General features: G+C 37.2%; 2 protein-coding genes across 5 annotated transcripts in view; both read right to left on the bottom strand.

Annotated features, from left to right (window-relative positions):
- Positions 1-13,502, bottom strand: part of rap1gapa (RAP1 GTPase activating protein a) — a 44,491-nt gene extending 30,989 nt beyond the window's left edge. For 2 of the 4 annotated variants that reach the window (XM_077732770.1, XM_077734237.1), the window contains exons 1-2: positions 9,947-10,067; positions 1,166-1,201 (exon numbers count right to left, since the gene is read on the bottom strand). In XM_077732770.1, the coding sequence (XP_077588896.1) occupies positions 1,166-1,201; positions 9,947-9,990 (80 nt within the window). In that variant the 5' untranslated portion in view covers positions 9,991-10,067. Of the gene's footprint in view, positions 1-1,165; positions 1,202-9,946; positions 10,068-13,260 lie in introns of those variants that run through there. The other 2 variants (XM_077730448.1, XM_077732028.1) reach the window with 2 other exon arrangements.
- Positions 13,503-14,122: 620 nt separating this feature from the next.
- nt5dc2 (5'-nucleotidase domain containing 2) lies at positions 14,123-23,519 on the bottom strand. The gene is made up of 14 exons (XM_077738408.1): positions 23,128-23,519; positions 21,134-21,318; positions 20,975-21,049; positions 20,836-20,891; positions 20,016-20,109; positions 19,325-19,453; positions 17,378-17,438; positions 17,212-17,314; positions 17,039-17,140; positions 16,618-16,699; positions 16,445-16,531; positions 15,944-16,084; positions 15,468-15,532; positions 14,123-15,395 (listed from the first exon to the last, which is right to left on the bottom strand). Exons 1-14 carry the CDS (start codon positions 23,441-23,443, stop codon positions 15,134-15,136), a joined length of 1,758 nt encoding a protein of 585 aa, XP_077594534.1. The 5' UTR covers positions 23,444-23,519; the 3' UTR covers positions 14,123-15,133.
- Positions 23,520-23,981: the final 462 nt, after the last annotated feature.

The raw sequence follows: 23,981 nt of genomic DNA, 5'->3' as shown, positions 1-23,981 counted from the left end.
AGGCACCTTCCATGGGGGATCATTTGTTGGCCCGCAATGACCATTTCATATTTAATCAAGTGCGCTTGTAGAAAGATGAGCAGTTCCTGACATTAAATCACAATTATGTCAGATTAGAGACTCTGATCTCATAAAAATGTATTAGCACGCATTATGACGATGTTAACTCCCTATGCACAACATCAACTTTATCCCAAACCTCAGGCGATAACATTGAAAATTGATTCAATTAGCTTGACTACACCCAAGACTGGTCCCCAGACAACTACAAGTTCTCAAATATTGTAAGAATTTGACCTTTTCCAGATGTTGTCATTGTGAACAGTAACCAGGTTTTGGGGTGATTTGCAAACTGGAGTGGATTGTATGGTTGGACTTTATTAAAAAGGTGTTTGAAACTGGTTGTCAGTTTAGAAAAAAATGCCACTTCTAAGTTTTTTGTTTTTGCCAAGTTACTTTTTCCTTACAATAAACAAATAAGTAAATAAAAACATTAATAGAATTGGTTAACAATAAAGATTGTGGGGTGTTTGGAATAAAATGGGTTATTTTCTACCCAAAACTAGACACCTATTCTTGGCAAAAGTGATTATTTTTGCAGTGTGCTGTGCGTGCGATAGCTGTAAACATCATGTCAATGACTTTTCGAATGTTGGCACAACACGAGCGGTCTGGATGAATCCATGCATGATATTCATTCTTCATTAAAAGGACAAATCCATAACAACAATATCAATAGTGAAATCTTGCGTGCCCAATAAATTGAAAGCCTACTCTTGGTTTGTACTTAGTTTACTAACTGCAGCGTTTAACACCATGTGGGATCAGGGAAAAGGTTTTGGGTGGTGTGACCACACCTTGCGGGCATTAGTGCTCAAACTCAGGGGTAAGGGTAAAAGATCATTTACACCTTTAAACTGTCTAAAAAAATATACATTTCTAGCAGCTTGCATTTCTCCTCTTGTGTTTTACTCGTTCATCTTAAATATTGTTAACTCTATGCCTTGTTTCAAATCCTAATCATTGCAACAAAGTTTTGAAAAATGTCATTTTGTACTTTACTTATACTTTTACACGCACACACAACTAACCATTTCTAATCTAAGAAATTAGATATATTTTACACTTTAAAGCAGCACATAATCAGGAATACGCAACAACTCACCATCTGCTCCTTGCCTTGGAGAAGGTCCTGTCCACCCTAGAAAATGAACACATAAATGTATATTTATTATCACTACCTGATCAATGACATAAAGACTGAGAAGCTCAATCTAAATAAAAATACGAAAGCAGTTCCTGATACATATTTAAGATACTAAAGAGAATTTCAGAAAAAGCTCATGATTCACCAAAATGTGGAAAAAGTGAAGTGTGTTTGTGATTTGTCCTTTGCATAGGTGGTGCATGGTTAGACCTGAGGTGGGAGGATGGAGAGGGCCATTCCCATTTAATGCACATAGTGGGCCGGGATACACAGAAATAACCACTGCCAGTTGTTGAAGTGACAGTTTCAACACCGATGTTGTTTCTTTTAATGAACGTTGTAACCCAATGACATTTCCTAATTCACTCATGTATACAGCATTAAAAGGAGGAGCTGCTCTCGGACAACAGAGGGCGCTGTGCAGACGCATGAGGCAGCAGCCTAGTGTGCAAAATACTAGATCCATTTAGAGTAGGGATGTGCAGACTTTGGGGTCAGAGTTTCAATAAGTTGAAAAGCAAGATCTCCTCTCATCACATTTTCTGAACCACTTTATCCCCAATAGGATCGTGGGGGATGATGGAGCTGATCCCAGCTGACTTTGGGCCAGAGGCTGGGGACCCCCTGAATTGGTGGCCAGCGAATCACAGGACACAAGAAGACAAACAACCATTCACTCTCACACTCATTCCTAGGGGCAATCTAGTGTCCAATCAGCCTAGAATGCATGTCTTTGGAATGTGGGAGGAAACCGGAGTACCTGGAGAAAACCCACTCAGGCCCAGGTAGAACATGCAAACTCCACACAGGTGGACCGACCTGGATCTGAACCTAGGTCCCCCACTGAGAGAGAGGCCGACGTACTAACCACTCAACCGCCGAGCTTCCCCTTGAAGCAAGATTTTTATTTTTATTTTGCTTGACATTCACTAAAGGTCAAACGTTTTTAGAACAACAACAATTCGTGAGGAAGTCATTTTCAAGTTATTCACGTATAAATTGATCTAACTGATGATAAGCAGTAATCTTGGCAGAGTGAAAGAATCTAGAAGAATCATTTTCTTTGGACATTATTTACTTCATTTAGTTTAGTTTCTTTTTGCAACTACAATAATTAATTTGGCTTTTACTTTCATTTTTGACTTAAAGGACACAGTGGACTTTTTTTTTTACAAACAAAGTACAACACAAGACAATATAAGAAAACTAATGATACACTAAACCAGATTTGAACAGTTATCAAGCATTACATACACTATTGGACTCTTCATTGATTCGCACCTAAGCTCGCTTACGCTGCAAACACGTGGAACACGGAATTTTGAGTCTGCCAAGACTCACACGGCATTGCACAAATATTCCTGGCGTACAATTGCATTAACATTGTTTTGCTGCTGAGCCGGACGACAGGGATGCATGACTGCTTTCCACCACGTGGGTCAGCAGGAGTTCACATGGAGTCATTCGTATGAATGTTGGGTGGAAACAAAAGCTTCTGAAAGAAAAGCTTTTGAGTTTTCACTTTTTTTTTTTAGCTAGAGCAGCATTTCATTTTTGGACACGATATGAAGGAGGCGAATGCATGAAATAGTGATTTCTTACTGAAAATGGGAAACATCCAAAATGATTACATTACAAGAGATGAATCGCATTAAATTGCACTACTACAAATGTTTATTGCTTTAAAAAATGAATTAAAGTCAAGCCCATCTGACAAATGTGATAAAGTTTTTTTTTTAAAAAGGATTGCACAGTGCATTTCAGTAATATATTGTAGTTATTTAGTTATTTACCACTAGAGGGTACCACACTTTAAGAATCGCCGACTTGTACGTATAATGCTTTTCAATTCTGTTGATTCATCGGAGTTCCAGCAGACACACACACGCACACACACATGACTTGACGTTTTCTTTGTTGCCAAGATACTTGGAGTGCCTGGAAGGGTTCAGCCCAGCATTTTCTAGAGGATAACATCAGAATCTCACTGTGCTGATTAACTTTCTTGGCATTCTCGTCAATTGAATTGAGCCGGGCGGGTGTGTCAACATTTCTTCATGAGCCGATAAAATATATTTTCATTCGAAATGCTCAAACATTAGACATACGTAGGATCCGCAGTTCAAAGAGTGAAAGGTACGAAGTAGGAAGTGCACAAGAGCAGAACTTTTTTACTTTTAATACAAAATCTATGAAATATATGATGAGAAAGCAACGTGAACCTCAGATAGCTGAAGGGATAAATTATTTTGACTGAATTTGAGTGGACATTAAAGCCAGATGTTGCAATAGCAAAAAGGAAAATCATGCAAAAAAGGGTAGAAGTCATTATTTGGTAAAATGGCAAAGCTTTTTTTTTAATCTCCAACACTAAATAAAAGAATGTACACACTTTCTAGGGAAATGCGTCCCTTCATTTTTCTGGATTTGTCATAACTGTTTTTCTCATTTTATTCTTGTCAAAGGCCCTCCTGGTAAAAAAAAAATCTCATATTTGTTTCAGTTGTTTGTTTTAGTAACTGTAGCTCATAACGGACTTAGTTTAGGACATCCAAATGAGAGTAAGGACAGTAATGTATTAAATTGGGGAACTCACTTAGGCACCACTATTCTTTGTTGTTTCCTTACACTGTTGTATAATGTATGCTGCAGTAACAAACAAACATAGAGAAAAAGGCTTGAAAGAAACAAAGACGAGTCTGTCCGATGTGCACCGATGGACAAAAGTAGGTTAGAAAAAATGCGCGTGTGCTTCATGTGGCGTATTTGTACAGTGCAAGCAGTGTGCATTAGCCTGCTGTTAGCTTGAGGAAGAAAAAAAAGTTGATGGACTTGATGAACTGGTTTGTTTGTGTTAAGTGAGGAGGGGGGGCGACAATATTTGAAAGAAATATTGCTTTTTGTTCTATTTCTGACTTCTCGTGTGGTGATAAACTTCCAATCCATTTGAACTGGAAGGGCTAGTGAAGAAGAATTTTTCATTCGCAACTGTGCTTATTCTGGTTAAGGTCATGGGGTGCTGGAGCCTAGCCCAGCTGACCTCGAGACTATAGTGATTGCCAGTCATTGATAGGGTCTTCATAGAGGCAGACAAATGTTCGCACTCACAATCACACGCCCACCGAATGAGAATCGAACCCACTCTGTCATCACCAAAGTCAAGTGAAAGAACCACTGCGCCATCAGGTGACCAAGGCCATCGATGAACAGTCCATTTAAAAAGAATTGAATGGGCAGGTAGCCAGAGAGGTTACTGTGTTTCAACTATAATCAGATCAGAAATATCTTTTTGTTTTTGGAGAGCTTGACAAAATCCAATTTTTGTTGTTTTTCAACATCATCACATGTAGTTACAACCTTTGTTCAAATTGACTTTAAATATTATGACTGGCTTTGGAAAAAGTTTATTCAGCTAAAATGTATCATTATTTTTCTTGCAAAGAGCGCAACTCAAGAAAAAAAACACCAACATTATACATATATACACATGCATATACATATATACACACGTACATGTATATATACACACGTACATGTATATATACACACGTACATGTATATATACACACGTACATGTATATATACACACGTACATGTATATATACACACGTACATGTATATATACACACGTACATGTATATATACACACGTACATGTATATATACACACGTACATGTATATATACACACGTACATGTATATATACACACGTACATGTATATATATATACACACACGTACATGTATATATATACACACACGTACATGTATATACACACACGCACATGTATATATACACACGTACATGTATATATACACACGTACATGTATATATACACACGTACATGTATATATACACACGTACATGTATATATATATACACACGTACATGTATATATATACACACGCACATGTATATATATACACACGTACATGTATATATACACACGTACATGTATATATACACACGTACATGTATATATACACACGTACATGTATATATATATACACACGTACATGTATATATACACACGTACATGTATATATACACACGTACATGTATATATGTATATACATGTATATATGTACACATACATATATTCATGAATATATACACACATGTATATATATATATATATATATATATGTATATATGTATATATGTATATATGTATATATGTATATATGTATATATGTATATATGTATATATGTATATATGTATATATGTATATATGTATATATGTATATATGTATATATGTATATATGTATATATGTATATATGTATATATGTATATATGTATATATGTATATATGTATATATGTATATATGTATATATGTATATATGTATATATGTATATATGTATATATGTATATATGTATATATATATATATATATATATATATATATATATATATATATATATATATATATATATATATATATATATATATATATATATATATATATATATATATATATATATATTTAAATATTTGTATATGTATGGATATTTACCATTCAGCCTATCACAGGGAGTGTTCAAACTGTCGCTACAAAGCATTATACGTGGAATTTAATGTAAGAGCAAACTTTCCATGCTCTCTTTTGTGGTCCACATCTAAAATGTGTGGCGTAATCAAGCCAGCAACACGGCCCCTTGCAATTAGGTCACCAGGCAAGCTTGGGGAACTCGCCCCGAATAAATCCAGCTTAAAGCTAAACATTTTGTTGTTCATCTTGCAGTCAGCTGAGGCAACATTCTAACGTGAAATTTTAGAAGTGCTCCAAACGTAATCTGCGTGAGACAACACACATGCTTGGCTAAATCATTTTTTTAACAGTTACTCGATATCTTGTTTCACATTTCTCACAACTGTGAGAATGCTCAGAAATGTGAAGCTGTTATATCATGTCATCAAGGTTACATTTTTCTCATTGTTGATTGGCAGTTTTCATCGCAACTAACATTGGGAATAGCCAACCGTTGGTGTACTGCTTCATTCACCTGACTTGGTTGCAAGCAGCTTGGGATTGATTCCCACTTGGTGTCGGTGAGATTGTGAGTGTGAACGATTGTTGGTCTGTACGTGTGCCCTACACCTACTGGTGATCAGATTGGAGTGATGTCCGTCTTTTGTTTGAAGTTAGCTGGGATAGGCTCCAGCACCCTTGCGACCCTGGCAAGGATAAACGGTGCGAATGAATGAATTAACCCTTTGAGTGTCTACAGCACATATTTGAGAAACTTAAAACTGTGTCATGACAGGCCTAAATAGCAAAAATGCACTGCATGGCATTTTTTTTTAGGTTTTAGTGCATTACAAGGGCTTCATTTGTTGCACATTTTAAATTTGCTTTTGATATAATTGCTGATTTTTTTGTAACCAATCACATTTTTAAGCTTCCAAGTATTACTGTCAATTTCCAGAGAATGCAGGAAAAACTATTAATATCTCGGTGACATATTCAAATGGATATCCAAACAACTAACAAATAATTTGTAAATTTGTGATTGAAAATGCACGAGATTGGAACTTTGACACTATCAGAGCAGAGGATGAAAACGGGCCAAAACTATACAGGAGAATGAATGAGCCTTTTGACAGGCGTGGGTGTCAAATAGCTGAGTGTTCCCATTTAGCTCCACTACAAGTTCTAGTACAGTATGCAAATGTGCACACACATGTCCAACAGCCATCCATCAGCAGATTGACAACAAACAAATTTGTCATGCGGCCATCCAGGCAGCATTGATCACATTAGCGGGTCACAATTGATAAGGTGCCTTCATTCGTTATGGTACGCATCACAAAGCATTTAAGCAGCTGCTGCCATCCTGGCCATGCTAAAGAGCGCTTTTCAAAATCTGAAAATAACTTTTTGATATTAAAGCATTTTATTTTGTCTCGTGTTTCCTGATGACGCTGTACAAACACAAAAGGATGGCTGTGTAATCAAATGGCTGCAATTAACCAGTATAAAAAGTAAGATGCCACTATGACTGAATGTTGCCCAATGTCTCTCCGCAGGCAGATGGCTCGCAAAATGTCAAATATGTGAGGAGGACTGCCTGGGTAGGCGCTGAAGAGCCCCCCGGTCGGCCTTCATCTAGTGTTTGTTTTGCCTCTGCCCTTGAAAATTCACTTGAATGCCTTCCTGTCCTCAAGTATCCCCAACTTACAGTCAAATCATCTTTTCTCAGACAAGTAAAACAAAGAAAGAAAAAAACAAATATCCTCCCTGCCCTTGTACGCCACACTTGTTCGGGATCCCATTTTTAGTCCAATGAGGGTGAGCGCATTGTGGTCTGAACATACAGAAATCTAAAAAGGACAATAAATCTCAAGCTCTGTTTTTGTAAATGGTGCAAATGTCCTTTACCACATTCCCTTCCATTGGCGGCAATAGACCCGGTTGAAATAGATGGGTGGCCGATGCCCGTCAATGGTACTGAATTAAGATATTTATAATAGATGAGAGGAGCCGGTCTGGTTGGCTGCGAATGGAATCGTCTTGTCTTGTTTATCTCCCTCTTTCAGTCCTGTTTTGCAATAACTACAGTACATAAATAACAATGATGAAAAGAGTTAACTATCTTGAAAGGTGAATTATAAAAATTGTGAATGGGTTGAAATATTTATATGATTGAAAGTTAAAAACGATTTATTTTGAGATTTACAAGTGGGTTGAAATAAATGGAGGTGACATTTTTGCAGTCAAATTTGAATGAGCATTGAGCTCTTTTCAGGTCTGTTTAGCTTTTTCTTCCCCACCACAGCATTCACAATGGGATAACCAACACTGTAAATACACAGTACGTCGTCATTGGGCAAGGTCGTGACCAGACTGGAAGACTTCTAAATCGAATAAAATTTGGTTTGGTCATCAAAACCATGCATGGTAGGCTGGTGAATTCAATTAAGGCCAGACAGCTAAATTTTCCTTAGGTATCAGTGTGAGCGTCAATGTCTGTTTGTCTCAACCAATTCAGGGTTTAAAATGAATGAATGAAAGAATGGATCATCCCTAACTCGGACTAATGTCTAACAGGTTTATTGAAGTCAACATCTGTTAGAAATTAGGATTCATTTTGCTGAAAAAAAAGAATCCTATTGAATCATTATTCAATAATTCAATTTTGAACGGGAAATGAAATAAATACAAACTATTATATAAGCAACTAGTGTTGGTGGTAATATCACAAACCTAAAACTATCTTCCAAAGCATAAATTCTTTATCCGGCGTGAAGAATGAAAACAATCTCAGCAATTTACTAAGGAATTAACTGCTAATTTTTACTGCCCACAGATGGCCATGGCAAACACCAGAAACAGGTTTCTCGTTACAGATTAGTTTTGTGAATGTAAAAAGAATATAGTCTAATAATAATAATACTATTTTTGATTCCCAATTTCAAATTGCAAGAAGAAATATGACAGATTTTCACATGACATTTTTTGTTTATCACCAGCGTTTGCACTCAACACAATTATTCATTCATTTAATTGTTACACTATAGGATTATTAAATACTGATTTTTTAAAACATTAAAATAGAAGGTAAAGAATGCAAAATGAATGAGTAAACAAATTTGTTGATATTTTTCATTGGATACTGACAATACAGCACTCCTCCATCATGGGGGAAATGGACCTTCACACATCTACTGAACAAATACATACTTCCTACACACACACACACACACACACACACACACACACACATGCATGCATGCATGCATTGCTGGCAAGCAATGTCATTCGTAAAATTTAATTTCACACCATATTGACCCTTTCAGGACAAGTATCACACCAGTGGAAAGCTACTAAATAGTTGACATTAGGGACCTTTAAACTTTATATTTGTAGTCATAGAAACTTAAATATTCATTCATTTTCTGAACACCATATCCTCAGAGGGGTAGCAGGGGTTTCCGGAGCCAATCCCAGCTAACTAACTAGCCAATTGCGGGGCGAGGAGACGAACAACCATTCACACTCACACTCATACCGAAGGGCAATTTAGAATGTTCAACCAGCCTACCCTGCATGTTTTTGGGATGTGTGAGGAAACTAGAGTGCCCAGAGAAAACCAATGCAAGCCCAGATGACAACATGCAAACTCCACACAGTGAGGACCCACATGGAAATCAAACCCTCGCCCCCAGAACTGTGAGGCCGACATGCTAACTACTCGATCACTGACACTTATATATTGGAAATGATATATTTTTAAAAAAATGAATACTCAATATTGCATTGTACATTGTATTTTTGAATTATTCCTATAACCTAATATTTATGAAAGAATATAATATGACTATAAATTAGATTTAAAAAAAGAGCCCCGAGTAACACCAAAGATTTTTTTGGTCATATTTTTTAACTTATTGCATGAAACTGACAGCGATTGGCATCCAATCCATCTAAACTGGGAAGACTATTTGTCATTGATATGACTACAAATCCAATCAATCCATTTTGTTCAGGAGGGCCCTAATGCCTAAAATAAATGATATGCAAGTGTAAAAAGGGGCACCAGAACTGGGCTTAATTCAACTAGGCATGAGCATCCTAAACACGATGGCAGTCCAAAGATGGAGCCACAAACATGGAGAGAAGAATGTGCAAAGTCATCAAACCGGGATTCCCGAACGCGCTTTAGCTATCACACGCGTGATGTTCTCGTCGTAGCTTGATTGGATAAAAAAAAGAGCATTAACTCTTGCTAGCTTACCCTCCATAAGCTCCAAAAGTAAAACTCCTCTTTCTCTGCGGCATACCTGCTGACACGCGACAGGGAGAACTGAATGGAACCCTGTCACTTACGGGGATCGCGTGTGGATTAGGTGGGCGGGGCAACAATAGGCCACGCCTCTTCCTCTCTGACACACACCGGCTTCATACATAGACTGCTGTCTGTTGACAATGCCAGTGAGTATATATAGCAGTGCCTTTGTTCATTCTTGTGATTTTGTGATTTCCTAAACAACATCTGCATTAAATGAAGGCATTTCAAACTACTTTTTCCATGCATGAGAATGGAGGTTGAATGGAGGTTCGTTTTTTTTTTTTTTATCATTCACAGCCTCTCTTCCCAGTTTAAATGAATTGGACGTTTAATCACCAGCATGTATGTGATACGTTAAATACTATGAGCTGTAACAATGTGTATATTTTGGTTATATTCATTTAAATGTAATTACTGATCTTTTATTAGCATGGTATTTATTTATACATCTCTCATCTCATTTTCTGAACCACTTTATTCGCACTAGGGTCACGGGGGGTGCTGGAGCCCATCCCAGCTGACTTCAGGCCAGGGGCAAAGCACACCCTCAATTGCTGGCCAGACAATCACAGGGCTATTTATACATTTGTTTATAGTAATTAAAAATAGAATACAATATGTTTTGTAATAATTGAAATGTTCTTGTTTGACAAATTAATTGAATTGAATGCTTATGTTGTCAGTATTCAAATATAATGAGATTTGAAGTTTCACCCCAAAATGCACAAATAACAACAACAAACCACTAAACAAATAAATCCTCAATAAAATATCAATAAATAAATGAGCAACAAATAGGTGATGTATAAATAAGTAGTCAACAGCATATATAATTAACATAATTAGGTAACATAATTACCAAGTGAAAATGGTTGTTTTTTTCTGTCAACATTTATATAGCCATCCACTTCACTAAAAAGTGAGAGAAGGAAGCTGCTTTTTCTTCAAGATTTATGCACTATGGCAAAGAGAACACTGCCCATAGCTGTTGCATACTTTCTAAATATTTAGCGGATACTTGAGTGAACAAGGAGCGCACATAGAAGCGGATATTTGGAGACTTTGCAGAGGAAGAGGTGCCGTCCAAATATAAATGCACATGCATTCAAAGGGCAATTGTGCTTTGCAGGAGGACCAAAGAAGTGAGGCCTCATCTCTCGCCTTAGGCTGCTTGAAGCCATCAGTGTGCCATTAGTTTGAAAAATAACATTTAGGACAGAATCGAACTGCTTGATCTTTTAAAAATTAAAAATGTTTGATCTTTTTGTGTTAGTTGCTAACTTGGGTGTGGAGATGACCCCTCTTTTCCAATTACTTTCTCTAGCTAGGCGCAAAAAAATATGGTTGTTGAAGAGGTGATTTGTTTGCAGAGGCATTTCTGAATCCTTCCCAAAAACACATAAACACGTGAGGGCGAATCCACTGTGGTGGGAAGTACTTAAGGTTTTGCAGGAATCTACTTCACAAGAGCTGCCTTGAGATGGGAATTTGATACGTTCTATGCCAAGCCTTGTAACTTAAATGTTTTTTTTTTACATTGAGATGATGAGAAACATATTTTCATGCATTTAGCCTTTTAAGTTAATACCCTACCAAGTTTAATATGGTAAATTTGATATTATTGTGACAAGTTATCAAGTTTAAAGCGATACATTTGACATTTTAACGTTCTAAATTACCACATTGGTCCTTATGAATCATTTTTCAGTATTACAAGCTCAATTTAAGTGAATTCACAATAAAAAAAAATGCACTTGGGTTTGAATGAACATTCATTTAAAAATATAAATGAAATACCCTTTCTCTAAACAGGTTTTAAGATATTGACCAACAACTCCACGAGAATATGTGGCAACACCGCTCTCTTCTGGATACACACCGTAAGTAGTGTGATGCTATAAAAAGTTAAAAAATAAAATAAAATAAATCCTAAAAAAATAAACCTGAAGGAACAAACCAGCTAAATCTCAACAAAATCTTATTGGTGAGTTTCATTCACTGGCTGAAGTCGTTTATTGTTTTGAAAATAGTGTAAATAGCGTAAAATATTTTTTGTTTATTGTTAAAATCAGTGTCGTGTTTGAAACATTTTCATTTTTTACCTTACACCTCTTAAATTATATTCTTCTTAACTCTTTTATTTTTTTTACACTTTACAGGACAAAAACAGGGATTTGTATTTTACATATTTAAGCAAATTTAGTTTGCACTTTTAACGCCATAAATATTCTGAACTTACGCATAATAGACAAGAAAATTGTCACATTGAATAACCAAATTATTTTTTTTCATGATTACATCTATATGAAACTGAATCTTCAAAGATAGTAATTTATTTGCAACCTTATTTCGTTGACACTAAAATGTCCTTTTGTCCTCTACTTAATACTTTTTAGAGGAAAGGATGAAACTCAATGAACTGCAGTACTACAAAGGCAGAATGCAAGAAAGACAAGTGGACTAACACATTGAAAAAGCATCAAAGCGAAGCTCCACTTGCTTCGAATTTTGTTTGCCTGACATCCTACTCTTAGGGGGCACATGAATAATTCAACTGAGAGGGAAATTATGAATGAATGAATACGTTCTGGAAAAGAAAAAAAAGGAAAAATGAATTTAACATGCTTCTCCTTGGAAATCAGGTTAAAACTGAGCAAAAACACAAATATTTCCTTTAACATCAACAAATAGTTCCCTCCGTAAATATAATTTTGCCAACAGAGAATACCTCCATCGTCCTGGCCTGTTCAATAATAGAAGAGCAGGCATCAGTAAGATGCGTACATCTGGGACCAAAGAAATAGAAAAAGCGAGAGGCAGAAATAGGAGTAAAAGATTGAGCGAGAGCAGAATGTGCTGGGAGAAGGACAAAAAGTCTCCAAGTTGACCTGTTAAAGTATCATCTTTGCTTTTAAACCAGTATGAACATGATATTGATACAATATCAAAACTAACAAGCACCATAAATGCACATTAGGGGTTATGGCGAGCTCGCTCATGTCATGCAATATTGTCAATAAATATAAAACGATGTGGCAATGATGCAAGTGCTCCGTGGTAGAAACAGATCACGCAACTGATGAGTTACTTCATGCGGAGACATCGGTGTTAATTAATAATATGTGGCCAAGTTATTTTGGGAAATTTGCCACTGAAACTACAGGAAAATTCCTGCAGTGAAGCTCAATTCATGCTTTGTTACCAAGAGCAAATTAGAACACACATCATAAGTAGAAGTAGGAGGATGCAGAAAACGATACCTTTTGGAGCCATCTTCGTGGAGGTGCTGTGTGAAGTCAATGAGTTTGTTGTGGAGAGGAGAGCGGTGGTGGAAGCTGCGTTGCTTAGCAACCATGTAGCCAATCAGACGAAGTTGAGGAAAGCATGTTAGTCAATGCTATCTATCTATGTTCATGGCAAGCAAGAGAAGCGAAACACGCCATATTCTGCACACTAGAATTAAGTATAGGAAAAGGGATGTAATAATTTTCATAGGCTGGAGGACTGTCAACTGGTTGTTGTTCTTTTTCAGTGAAAATACCGTCAGCCTCACAGCTGAGGTCCTGGGTTCAAATCCAGGTCGGTCCAGCTGTGTGGAGTTTGCATGTTCTCCCTCGCCTGTGTTGGCTTTCTTCGGGTAGTCTGGCTTCCTCCCACATTCCAAAGACATACATGGTAGTCTGATTGGACACTATAAATTGCCCCTAGAGTGAATGGTTGTCCTTCTCCCCGGGCCCTGCAATTGGCTGGCCACCGATTCAGGGTGTCCATCGCCTCTGATCCGAAGTCAGCTGGGATAGGCTCCAGCACCCCCCACGTCCTTAGTGAGGAGGAAGCAGTTCAGAAAATGAATGAAAAAAATGGATTGATTGCTGCCTGTGTTGATATACCAAGCAAGTACTAGTACAAGTGCATTTTCAATTAATCTTGAATAATGATTTGTTCCTAACATTATTTGGCGAGATATTGCAAATTCTAAACGAATCTTTCTTCATTTTTTCCCCTAAAATAATTTTCCTGCATATTAAAATTACATTTTTGGGCTGACACTAAATGCTAAATACATATGAGAATAATGAAAGACAAAAATCAATGATTATTACTTTGAGGTCTCACAGAATATTTGAATACTCCATACTATTTAATTCATACATTTTACGGTAAATTTCAATATGTATAGTGACTCAATACATTTGTTCTTGCATACAACATAATACATATACATCCTAAGTAAACAAAAACAACTTGAGTTTGTATTTGTGATTCTATAGAAGGGGTGAAAGAGTTAAGTACCAGTCTCCTTGGTGTAAAATCTACAATAATACTGTAGGTTTTTGTTTTGAACACTTTTTAACGGTGCTACCTAGTCTCCATTGTATTTCTTGACCTAAGTTATGCCAATGTTACATTGAAGTAACTGCACTATGTAATAAAAAAAGACATTTCAACTTTGCCAAGCTAGGTTTCTTAAGCAGAATATATATATGGAATGACTGTCCACAAATATTTGCTTTTTTTTTAAACCATGTGTTGTCACTGTTAAGGCTACTTTCATTTTGTAGTCTTTTAGTGGTGCATTGAATAATTATTTCATCCATATATCAAATCGATATATTTTCTAAAACTCATTCATTGAACTCATTGACTGGCTCAATTGCCCCTCAGAGTTCAAATAAATATTGGTGTCTAGCGCCATCAATGGCATTGAAAGATGAATATTCATGGTTCATCTTCCTAGTTTAAATGAAATAGACATCCATCGCTGTGAGTCATATACTAATTTTAAAAAGCATAATTTTCTTTTTGAAAGTGTAGCCTAGACACGCACCAAAATTGGCATTTATCTTCGTATATACAAATTATACTTAAGTCTAAAACCTTTGAACATTTAGTCTGCTGGAGGTGAAAATGTGAATTGCACATACGAGTTCATTATAACAACTAAATCAAAAAATAAGCTAATTGTGCGCTTTGTTTTTTTTTCTTGTTTTTTTCCTCATTGACTTGAAGCAGCTCACACAGCGTACCTTCTGATGACTCTTTTGAATCTTTGGCTCAACTGATTACTATCTACAATTCTATGCTGTCATCCTGCACCCAAATTGCGACCGATTGGCTAAAAAATGCACCTGATTATCGTATTTGGGCCATCTCCTCCAGAAAGGGTGTTTTCATGCAGCCAGTGCAGAGCTGGTCCATCCACAACGGCGCCTCATGCTGCAGAGGCGAACGACGTGGGTAGAAGGTGTACGACAGGTCGTAGTTCAAAAGGCAGCTGAGGGAGGCCATGTAGAGGTCAGAGAAGCGAGACAGCCGCCTGGAGAAGTACGTGGGGTTGTGGCATGTTCGGAAGATGCTGCCGAACTGAGGGTTGAACAAGTTCTTTGTCATCACCCTGGGAAACAACAAGACGGATCATAAAAGTCATCTGTAGTATCCCAAACAAGGCAGGAGTGATGGCACTCACCTGAGTTCTTCACGCTCCTTCTGCCACTCTGCCAGCACCTGTTTAGATTCTGGATCACGGTGCATCTAGGGAATAAAAAAGTAGTAATTGCTATTAACTTCCAGGTCTGAAGCACTCATTACACAGTCACCTCTAGAGCCAGCCATTGTTGATGTTTTGGATTTTTTTGTATAAAATCTTGTAGTGGGGGAGGAGCTATATGATGGGAGATTTTGTAAACTAAGATGGCATCTGCATATTTAACAGTATAGTTTCAGTTCAGGCGTTTGTGTTTTTTTTAATATCCGACAGTGGTGGTTTTTAGTTTTCTGTCTTTTCCATATATAAGGCGCACTTGATTATAAGGCGCAGGGTCTATTTTGGAGAAAATGTAAGACTTATAAGTGCGCCTTATAGTCATGAAAATACGGTAGTCAAAAGACAGCGGCGCACAGCTTTCCTCACTCTCGGCTTAAAGCTTGACTTGAAGATGTCACCTGTAATCTTTCCATTAAGCCAGTGAGAGCCTGGAGCCAAGTGAGGCTGACAGAGTAACGCTCTGTGCTCACAACTTTGGTTTCTAGCTCCAGTTCAGGTACAATAGCGCCCGTACGCCAGCCATGTCGGAGCGTCAGATCCTGCCGGCACAAAAGAATCAATCTTGGATCAAATGACAAAGTCAGTGAGCACAGTTGAAAACATCTATACACCGAGCACTGCCCTCCAGTGTTAAATTGTTACCAAGCAGTCTTTGAATTCATGACAAAAAGGAACAAAAGCTCTTAGCAATACCTTTTGGGCAGCACTGTACTATTTACAAAAAGACCCTTTTGCTAGATGTTTCCATGAAAAAACATTCCATGCAAATTTTTGAATAATGTAATACAGTAGACTCTAAGCTTCACCATGTTTAGAAAAGTTTTACCACACATTTTTTTTAACTGTGTTGTCTGTTTTGAATCAGTGAACAGCACGAGGCATCCGGCTTGAAGACTCACCGCCAAGTCGCTATAAAGATGGTCACCGAAGTAAAGAACCTTGGATCCTCGCCAGCCCGTCAGCCGGAGAAAGTCGAAAAGATTTCCCTGCCAGATAAAAACAAACAGGCCTGTGAATTTGGAATATGTCATTTCTGCATATGAAACTGGCCTCCATGTACTTTGATACAAACCTGTTTGTAGATCTGGCCTTTGTCTAAACTGCTGATCTTTTCCCAACGAAGGTCCCCATTTCCATCTAAGCGCCTGAAGGGTCTGAAATATTATATATTGTTAAAATAAACCAAAGTACCGCTATCAAAAATATGTAGCGTGAAACAGTAATTGCTCTCTTATTATTCTAAATGGCCAAAAACTCCAAAAATGTTAACATACACATTGAATTAATGTTTCAAACCTTTGCACAAAATTACAAACAAGTTTACTCTTTAAGATGGAGCAACTGTGCTTGAAAATTTGCCTGCATTATGTATCTTGTGTTTATTTTATAACCGGTTTGCCTGCCTTCCTGAGCCAGATCTCTTGTGTTAAAGAGGTTTTAATCTCAAAAGACGGTCATCAGGTGAAAAGAAAGAATTTGATTGATGAACATACTTGACACAGTCAGTGAAGAAGTGAGGTTTGTCCGCTTGCACGATGATGACGTCAAAAAAGTCTCTCCATCCTTTTCCCACCATGTGTGTCATGCCTTTATCCCTAAACATGTCAAAGAACTGTGTACCTCAAACAGTCGCCATCCCAAAACAAAGACATGCGACAAAACTTACACAAAGCTGAAGGGACTGTTGGTGATGAGGAAAAGCTTCTTTCCATGATTGACCAGTTTGTGCAAAACGGCATCTGTCTCCTCACCTCTCAGAATGAACTTGTCTTTCGGAACATAGAGAACAGGTCACAGACAACTATGGCATTCCTCAGATTGAAAAATCTTACCAAGATCTTGCATAATCCACTTGTACATGAAGCCCTTTAGGTGGACCATGCCGATTGCTTCCTGTAAAGGGAGAAACTTTCATTACAGTAATACCTCGACATACCGGTAAAATGTTGAGCAAATATTTATCTTGCGATACAAGACAAATTAGTATATACGGGCAAACAGAGGCTGCTCATAAGAACATCATGGGCACTGTCTTTCTAGTCGCAACTCCCTTGTATCATGTCTCTACGAGCAATGGGCGGAGCATTGCTTTTTTTTCAGTGTTTTTTGCCCCCCGTTAGTCAGTGCAAATGGCGGAGCTTGTTCTCTAATACGAGAAGAGTACTACTTCCCGGGCAAGGGCAAGTGGTCGTGCGTTATCCTATTGTGAGGACATTTGTGTGCATCATTTTGGGAATATTTTGAAAGGAAGACAAAAGCAAACAAGCCTCGATAGGTTGCATCTGAAAGTCAGGCTGGAGGCGGGGTATATAGAGCCAACCCGGGAGAAAAGATAGGTATACAAATTCAAAACAAAATTGGAATTAAGTTTAGTGTAAGGATAGATTGAACTTAGTTTTGAGTGTGTCTGCATCGTAATCTAATTGGTAAGTCTCCCCCACCTCTCTGTCCATCGCTCTCTCTTCCTTTCGCAAAATCCATCAGATTTTAATACTATTAAACACATTATAGTACTACTAAACCACTAGTTATTTGTTACTTTGTTAATAGATGGCAAATTAGAACAAATAAAAATGTTTTTCCAATCCAATATCCTGTTTTTGGTGTTTTTTCAGAGAGTTGAAACAAATTCATTTGTTTTTAGTTCATTTCTATAGGAAAAGTTTATTTGATTTACGAATAAATTGACATACAAGCTCAGTCCCGGGAACGCATTAAGCTCGTATCTCGAGGTACCACTGTACTTGGAATGTTTTTAAAAAAATAAAGACTAGTGTTTCCTGCAACAGGATGCAATTGTCACTCAAATTCAACAGTTTGTTATTCTTTGCTGAACCAGTGTCTTTCACACGGAAGATTGCTGCACTTCATGCTGAGCAATGCACTGTTTGTCTTCACCTCTCAGTAAGAGCATTGGACCTCGACAAACATGAGGCGCAACAGCCTCGGCATTGACCCCGACCTGAATCAGCTGACGCTAAGACACCGACTACTGAAGAAATCAGTAGTGCCTTGAGATTAGAGGTTATATTCCCCCATTTGCCGATTAAATTTGAAGATGGTGAACTATTCTTTTCAGTCTGGGAACTTTCCAATTTCACACACTCTAAAACTGTTGTATAGTCAGTTATTTTGCTAATATAAAGGTTTACAGTTGTAGTGAGAGCACACTGAAAAAAGTGCCATTTTTTCAGTGTGACTTTAGAAAAAGATGTATTATTTCCTATCAAAAATGATTCAACTGTAAGCAACACATACTGCCATTTTGCCATTTTGACTGAAAAAAGTGCCATTTTTTCAGTGTGACTTTAGAAAAAGATGTATTATTTCCTATCAAAAATGATTCAACTGTAAGCAACACATACTGTACATAACTGAGAAGCATGGTTGTAGTGATCGCTCGTCCGATGTTAAAATACAAACTACAAACAAACTAAAATTGCTTAATGATTACCAAGAAACAACAACCTTGAAAATTACAATTGGTTAGTCCTCTGACAAAACAATCTATGCCACCTTTGACCCTATCTACCCTTTGCCTCTTTCGTCCTATAGACTTTCAGGAAATCAATAGGGGTATTGCAGTGACATGTATTATTGGTCGAGCTAAAAAACAAATGTAGGTTTTGTTTTGTATTTGAGGTCAAATGACCTATTTTAGAGCATCTCTCATTAAAGATGGGCTTTGCTGTTTTGCTCTATCTCTTGAAAAAACTCACAAGACATCCCCCATTGAATAAAAATCAACAGTTATTCCCAAACAGAAATGAAATACTTACTGAGACATCTTTGGAGAGATGAACTGGATCATAATCAATATCATTGCTGATGAAGAAATCATTTGCAATGGCCAAGAGAGTCATCTCAGGGATAGAGAAGATATCCATGAACTGTTTCACTTTTGGGCCCTGGTAACAACAAGGCATGACATATATATATATATAAATAAGTCTAATGTATTTGTCGGAAACACTAAATTAAGACTTGTTCTCAGCATTCATCATTGCTCAGCTAAAAGAGGCCTATTGAGCTAAAACCTATTTGACTTAAGTGGTTTAAAAAGGGACTATATTGGGTTCACATTCCTTACATCAACGTGAGTTTCTCTTAAGGAGGGAATGGCGCAAATGACGAAAATAGCGTGCAAAATCACCTGATCTAAAAACTCAAAAAATGATTGGTCGGTTGCATATTGTCAATACTGCAGCAGCAAAAACTTGATTATAAAATGCAACACGATTACTTATGTAAGAACACGACACACATCGTTGTGTTTGATAATTTTTTTAAATCCTCGTCATGTAAGAGTTTGGGATAAAAACTGGATACTGGCTTTCATTCATTTATTTTCTGAACCGCTTATCCTTACAAGAGCCACGGGGGGTGCTGGAGCCCACGACGGCTAATTTTAGAGCAAAAAAATCATACCATCCGTCTTTCAAGGAACCAAATAAAAAAATATATATTCACCTTTCCATAGAAGCCACTATCCTGCTGCAGGGGGATATGGAAAGTTCCCCCATAGAGCTTGAGGACTTCTTCGTCTGGTACGGGCTTCAGGCCTCTAATATTATTAAATATGAAAATTGACAATACAAAGTCAGGTTATTGTTGCTTTTTTCAATTGTGTTTCTAATTAAATTGGGACAGAATTGAAGCCAGTTTAAGACAGGGATATCCCAACTTGTTTCCTCGAGGGCCACTTTTAGAAAAATCAAAGGATGAAAGGGCCATTTTGAAATTCTTCAACTTTCATTTGTTAAACTTGATATATATATATATTGTAATACTGCACAACACTAATATGTATGTACAGTATCTGGGCAGAAAATGGTTTTGAGAGAATAGTCTTCCTAATTTATATATAGTACAAAAAAATCGAAATAAGACTCATGAGGACTACTCTGCAATTACATTTTTGGGGCCATATTCCACGATATTTTCATATTTTGCTGTAGGCAAATAAAAACTCAGTCATGGATATGGACACTACAGGTTTAGGCTCTGCTCTTATTTTTAGAATATCATTTCCAGGCTTACTTAATGTTATCGGAGCCCTGCTTGACGTTTTTTCTACAACCAACTGGAGCCCAGCACAAATTTGATGGGATAATTCCCATTACACCGCCATCATAAAACACACAAGCAAACGTTCACTGATTAAAAAAAAAATTCACCAGGCAGCAATATTTTTATAGAAATTAATGAGCCACTGGCAAATTTAAACTTTACAGTCATTTATGAGACACATTTGGCATGTTGACAATACAGTAACAACAAATAAGGTCACCTGTATACAGTTCCTGGTTGAATGTAATGAAAGGCATCTATCTTCATCAGCAGACCCTAGCGAGGAGAAATAACTTCAACATGAAGGTGCTCCTTTTGTAAAACATAAAGCTTTTTATAGTAATGAAAGATTATTATACCTTTTGGATATCATAATGAAGCCCTCGAGCTGCAAAGTTAGGAATATAATCATATTTGAGGATTCCCTCAGGGTACTGGAAAGCAGGAACACCAAATTAAAATCTGTGCGTGTTGGTGGGCTGAAATTAACAAAACAACATTTCCAAACTGGCACTAACCTTAAAGTGTTCGATAAGAAATTCCCTCGCCGTGTTGAAAATCATGGTGTTGAGCACATTGGAATACAGAGCCAGTGTGTAGTCATAGTCAAAGCCGTAAATGTCCACTTCGGCCAAGCTGACCTCGTTGTTGGCGTAGATGGCCGACGAGCTGAGGGACTTGCATGCGCCGGGGGGAATTAATTCTGTAGGCAAATATGTAAAATGCTAAGAAAAATAAAATAAAACAGTTGAAAAGGAAAACAATTACCATCACAAGTATAAAATTACCACCCAGTAAATGACACATCTGATGTTTCCAAATGTAAACACTTTAGACTCGTACAAATAAAGTTTTTTGAATTGAAGTCACTGTTCCGCTTAATATGTTAAAAAACATATTTTTCAGTATTAAGGAGAACCACTTGGATTTAATAAAATGTAGCAAAGCTAAAATTTATGTAAAATGAGGAACAAGCTTATTACATGTTTTCTTAGTGTATATTTTCAATGAATAGATTGTAATCGTACCAATGCAAGTCTCTTCTTTTGACAGATGGAGGAATGTGCATTTAATGGCACCACAAAGTTTAGATTTCTGCAGGAAATAGGAAGCCAATGTTTTTTTTCTGCAGATGACCTATCCGACTATAATTTAGAGAGGCTGGCAAAAGCTCAGGAAGTTGCGTAATGTGTACGTTGGGACTGATTTCATCAATGACATCCACTTTAAAGAGATCCCAAGATTGTGTTCTAGATCATGTTTTGTTCATTGCTATGATGGTATATCCAGAGCTTGTTTCATTGGCCAATCTTTTATTTTAAGGGCTAAATATGGAGTTCATATGGTGACTCTTAGTCATATAATAGTGTGGCTTTTGCAGCTGGAGTTGCACCCAGCACTTTTGGCCTCAATTCCCTGGAGCCACAACAATCACGTCAGAGTCGAAATGCCATTTTATACTGTCAAGAATCGTGCAATACATACTTGATGGATTTGATTAGTCACTACAAAGGTGTTTGTTAGATCGCAATGTTTTCTCTTGCGTACATATTCAAAACATTGGGTATTGCAACCCTTTCACTAAAGTTGACACCTATTTAAAAGTTGACAATAAAAATCTTTAACCCTTTAGTGACTAACTTTGGCAATATATTTATTTTATACTTAATACCCGTAACACTATAGGACAAGTGGCTATTTTTGATCATTAGAAAAATGACCAACTATTATTTATAGTTGTTTTAATATTATTTTATCATTATGAATACATTATTAAAATGAATGAAATGTTACTGACTAACTTTGGCAATATATTTATTTTATACTTATTACCCGTAACACTGTAGGACAAGTGCCTATTTTTGATCATTAGAAAAATGACCAACTATTATCTATAGTTGTTTTAATATTTTTTTATCATCATGAATACATTATTAAAATGAATGAAATGTTACTAAATCTAAATTTAAAAAAATAACACATAATTAACACATGTTATGGCCCCAAGGAACATTCTAAACTTTAGATAATGGAAAACTATAAGTATAATACTAATTAAAAATAATAATATTAAGCTCATTTATTAATTTTATTTGAATTAGAACAACATACACATTTTTTGTTTTCATTTAGTAAACAGTTGTCATGTCACATTTGATTCTAAACTTTTTTTAATCCTACATAAATCCCAAAAAATGTAGTTAGGTTATTATTTTCCACGACATGATTGTCAATATTATAAAATAGGAATAAACATTTTAAAAAATGTAATAATAAATGGGATCTGCCTTAGTCGCAATAACCGTAACATGCATTTTGACAATCATTTCCAAGGGAAAAAAGGCATACTATTCCCATCGCTTGTTTTGTTATTATTGGCGTGTTTTGAAAACACGAATCTGGAGGACGAGCTGTAAATCATAAGAGGGTTTCTGGTTTTAGTTTTCATTGGGGGGTCGCCATGCGTTTTCGAGTGTCATTGAAAAGTGATATGTTTTGTTATTCTACTGACCGTGAACCAGCCGCTTCAGATCCGCGTAACGAGCCCACATGTGGGTTTTTCTGTCCATATGTTTCCTCGTGCCAGCCCCCGCCGCCCCCTCGCTTCGCTGTCCAGCCGTCTTGGTGGGCTCGCGGGACGGCTCGCTGCAAGCCTGCACGTCGGCACTCGAGCCCATGGAGGAGACGGTGCAACTACTTGCTGCTTTTGTTCCGCCATGGCCGCGTACCGTCACAATGCACGCATGGTTGACTTTGGGGCTTTGTTTTCGGCTTCCTCCGCTCCAGAGTGTGCGGGTAAGCGATGTGGCCGCGATTTTCAGCGACATTGTGCGTTTGGAGGGCCGCTTAAGAGGATTGATCGTCCGTCAACAACAAACCAAGACACGTACTGCACTGTTTTCAAGACGGGCACGCCCCTTAATTTGAAAAGGGGCGGCCCGTTTGTTGGAGCAACCAATCATCAAGAGGTAAAAAAAATTCCGTGGGTTATGGATGGAGTGATGGGATGAAGATATGTTTTCCAAGAAGTTGGCAGTAACGAAATTCTCCCCTGAGTGCCAGGATGGAAAAAATATAAAAATGCGCCTACAGTTTATAATCTTCCTCTAAAGATGAGTGAATTGTAGTATATTTAGCACTCGACTTTATAGTATATAACGTGAAACCTGTTGAGGTTTGAAATTCAGCATTCTTTAATGATCATCAAACTAAAATGTGAAATGTATCACCAGGATTAAAGTATGTAATATGAAAACAAGGTGGCCCAGTGGGTGAATGGTTAGCGCACTGCTCACACGGAGGGCTTGGGTTCAAATCCAGATCAGTCCACCTGAGTGGAGTTTGCATGTTCTACCCAGGCCTGCG

This window comes from Stigmatopora nigra, chromosome 1 (assembly GCF_051989575.1).
Source record: "Stigmatopora nigra isolate UIUO_SnigA chromosome 1, RoL_Snig_1.1, whole genome shotgun sequence".
Lineage (NCBI taxonomy): Eukaryota > Metazoa > Chordata > Actinopteri > Syngnathiformes > Syngnathidae > Stigmatopora > Stigmatopora nigra.
The sequence above is the reverse complement of the archived record's forward strand: the minus strand, read 5'-3'. Positions and strand labels throughout refer to the sequence as shown.

What these genes read in the sequence shown, in the direction of transcription:
- nt5dc2 (XM_077738408.1), bottom strand. Translation starts at nt 23,443, where the DNA reads ATGTCGCTGAAAATCGCGGCCACATCGCTTACCCGCACACTCTGGAGC. An exon ending in ATAGTGGCTTCTATGGAAAG is followed by an intron (nt 19,454 to 20,015) that starts GTGAATATATAT and finishes TGTTGTTACCAG; the next exon opens with GGCCCAAAAGTGAAACAGTT. An exon ending in ATCTTTATAGCGACTTGGCG is followed by an intron (nt 16,085 to 16,444) that starts GTGAGTCTTCAA and finishes TTGTGCCGGCAG; the next exon opens with GATCTGACGCTCCGACATGG.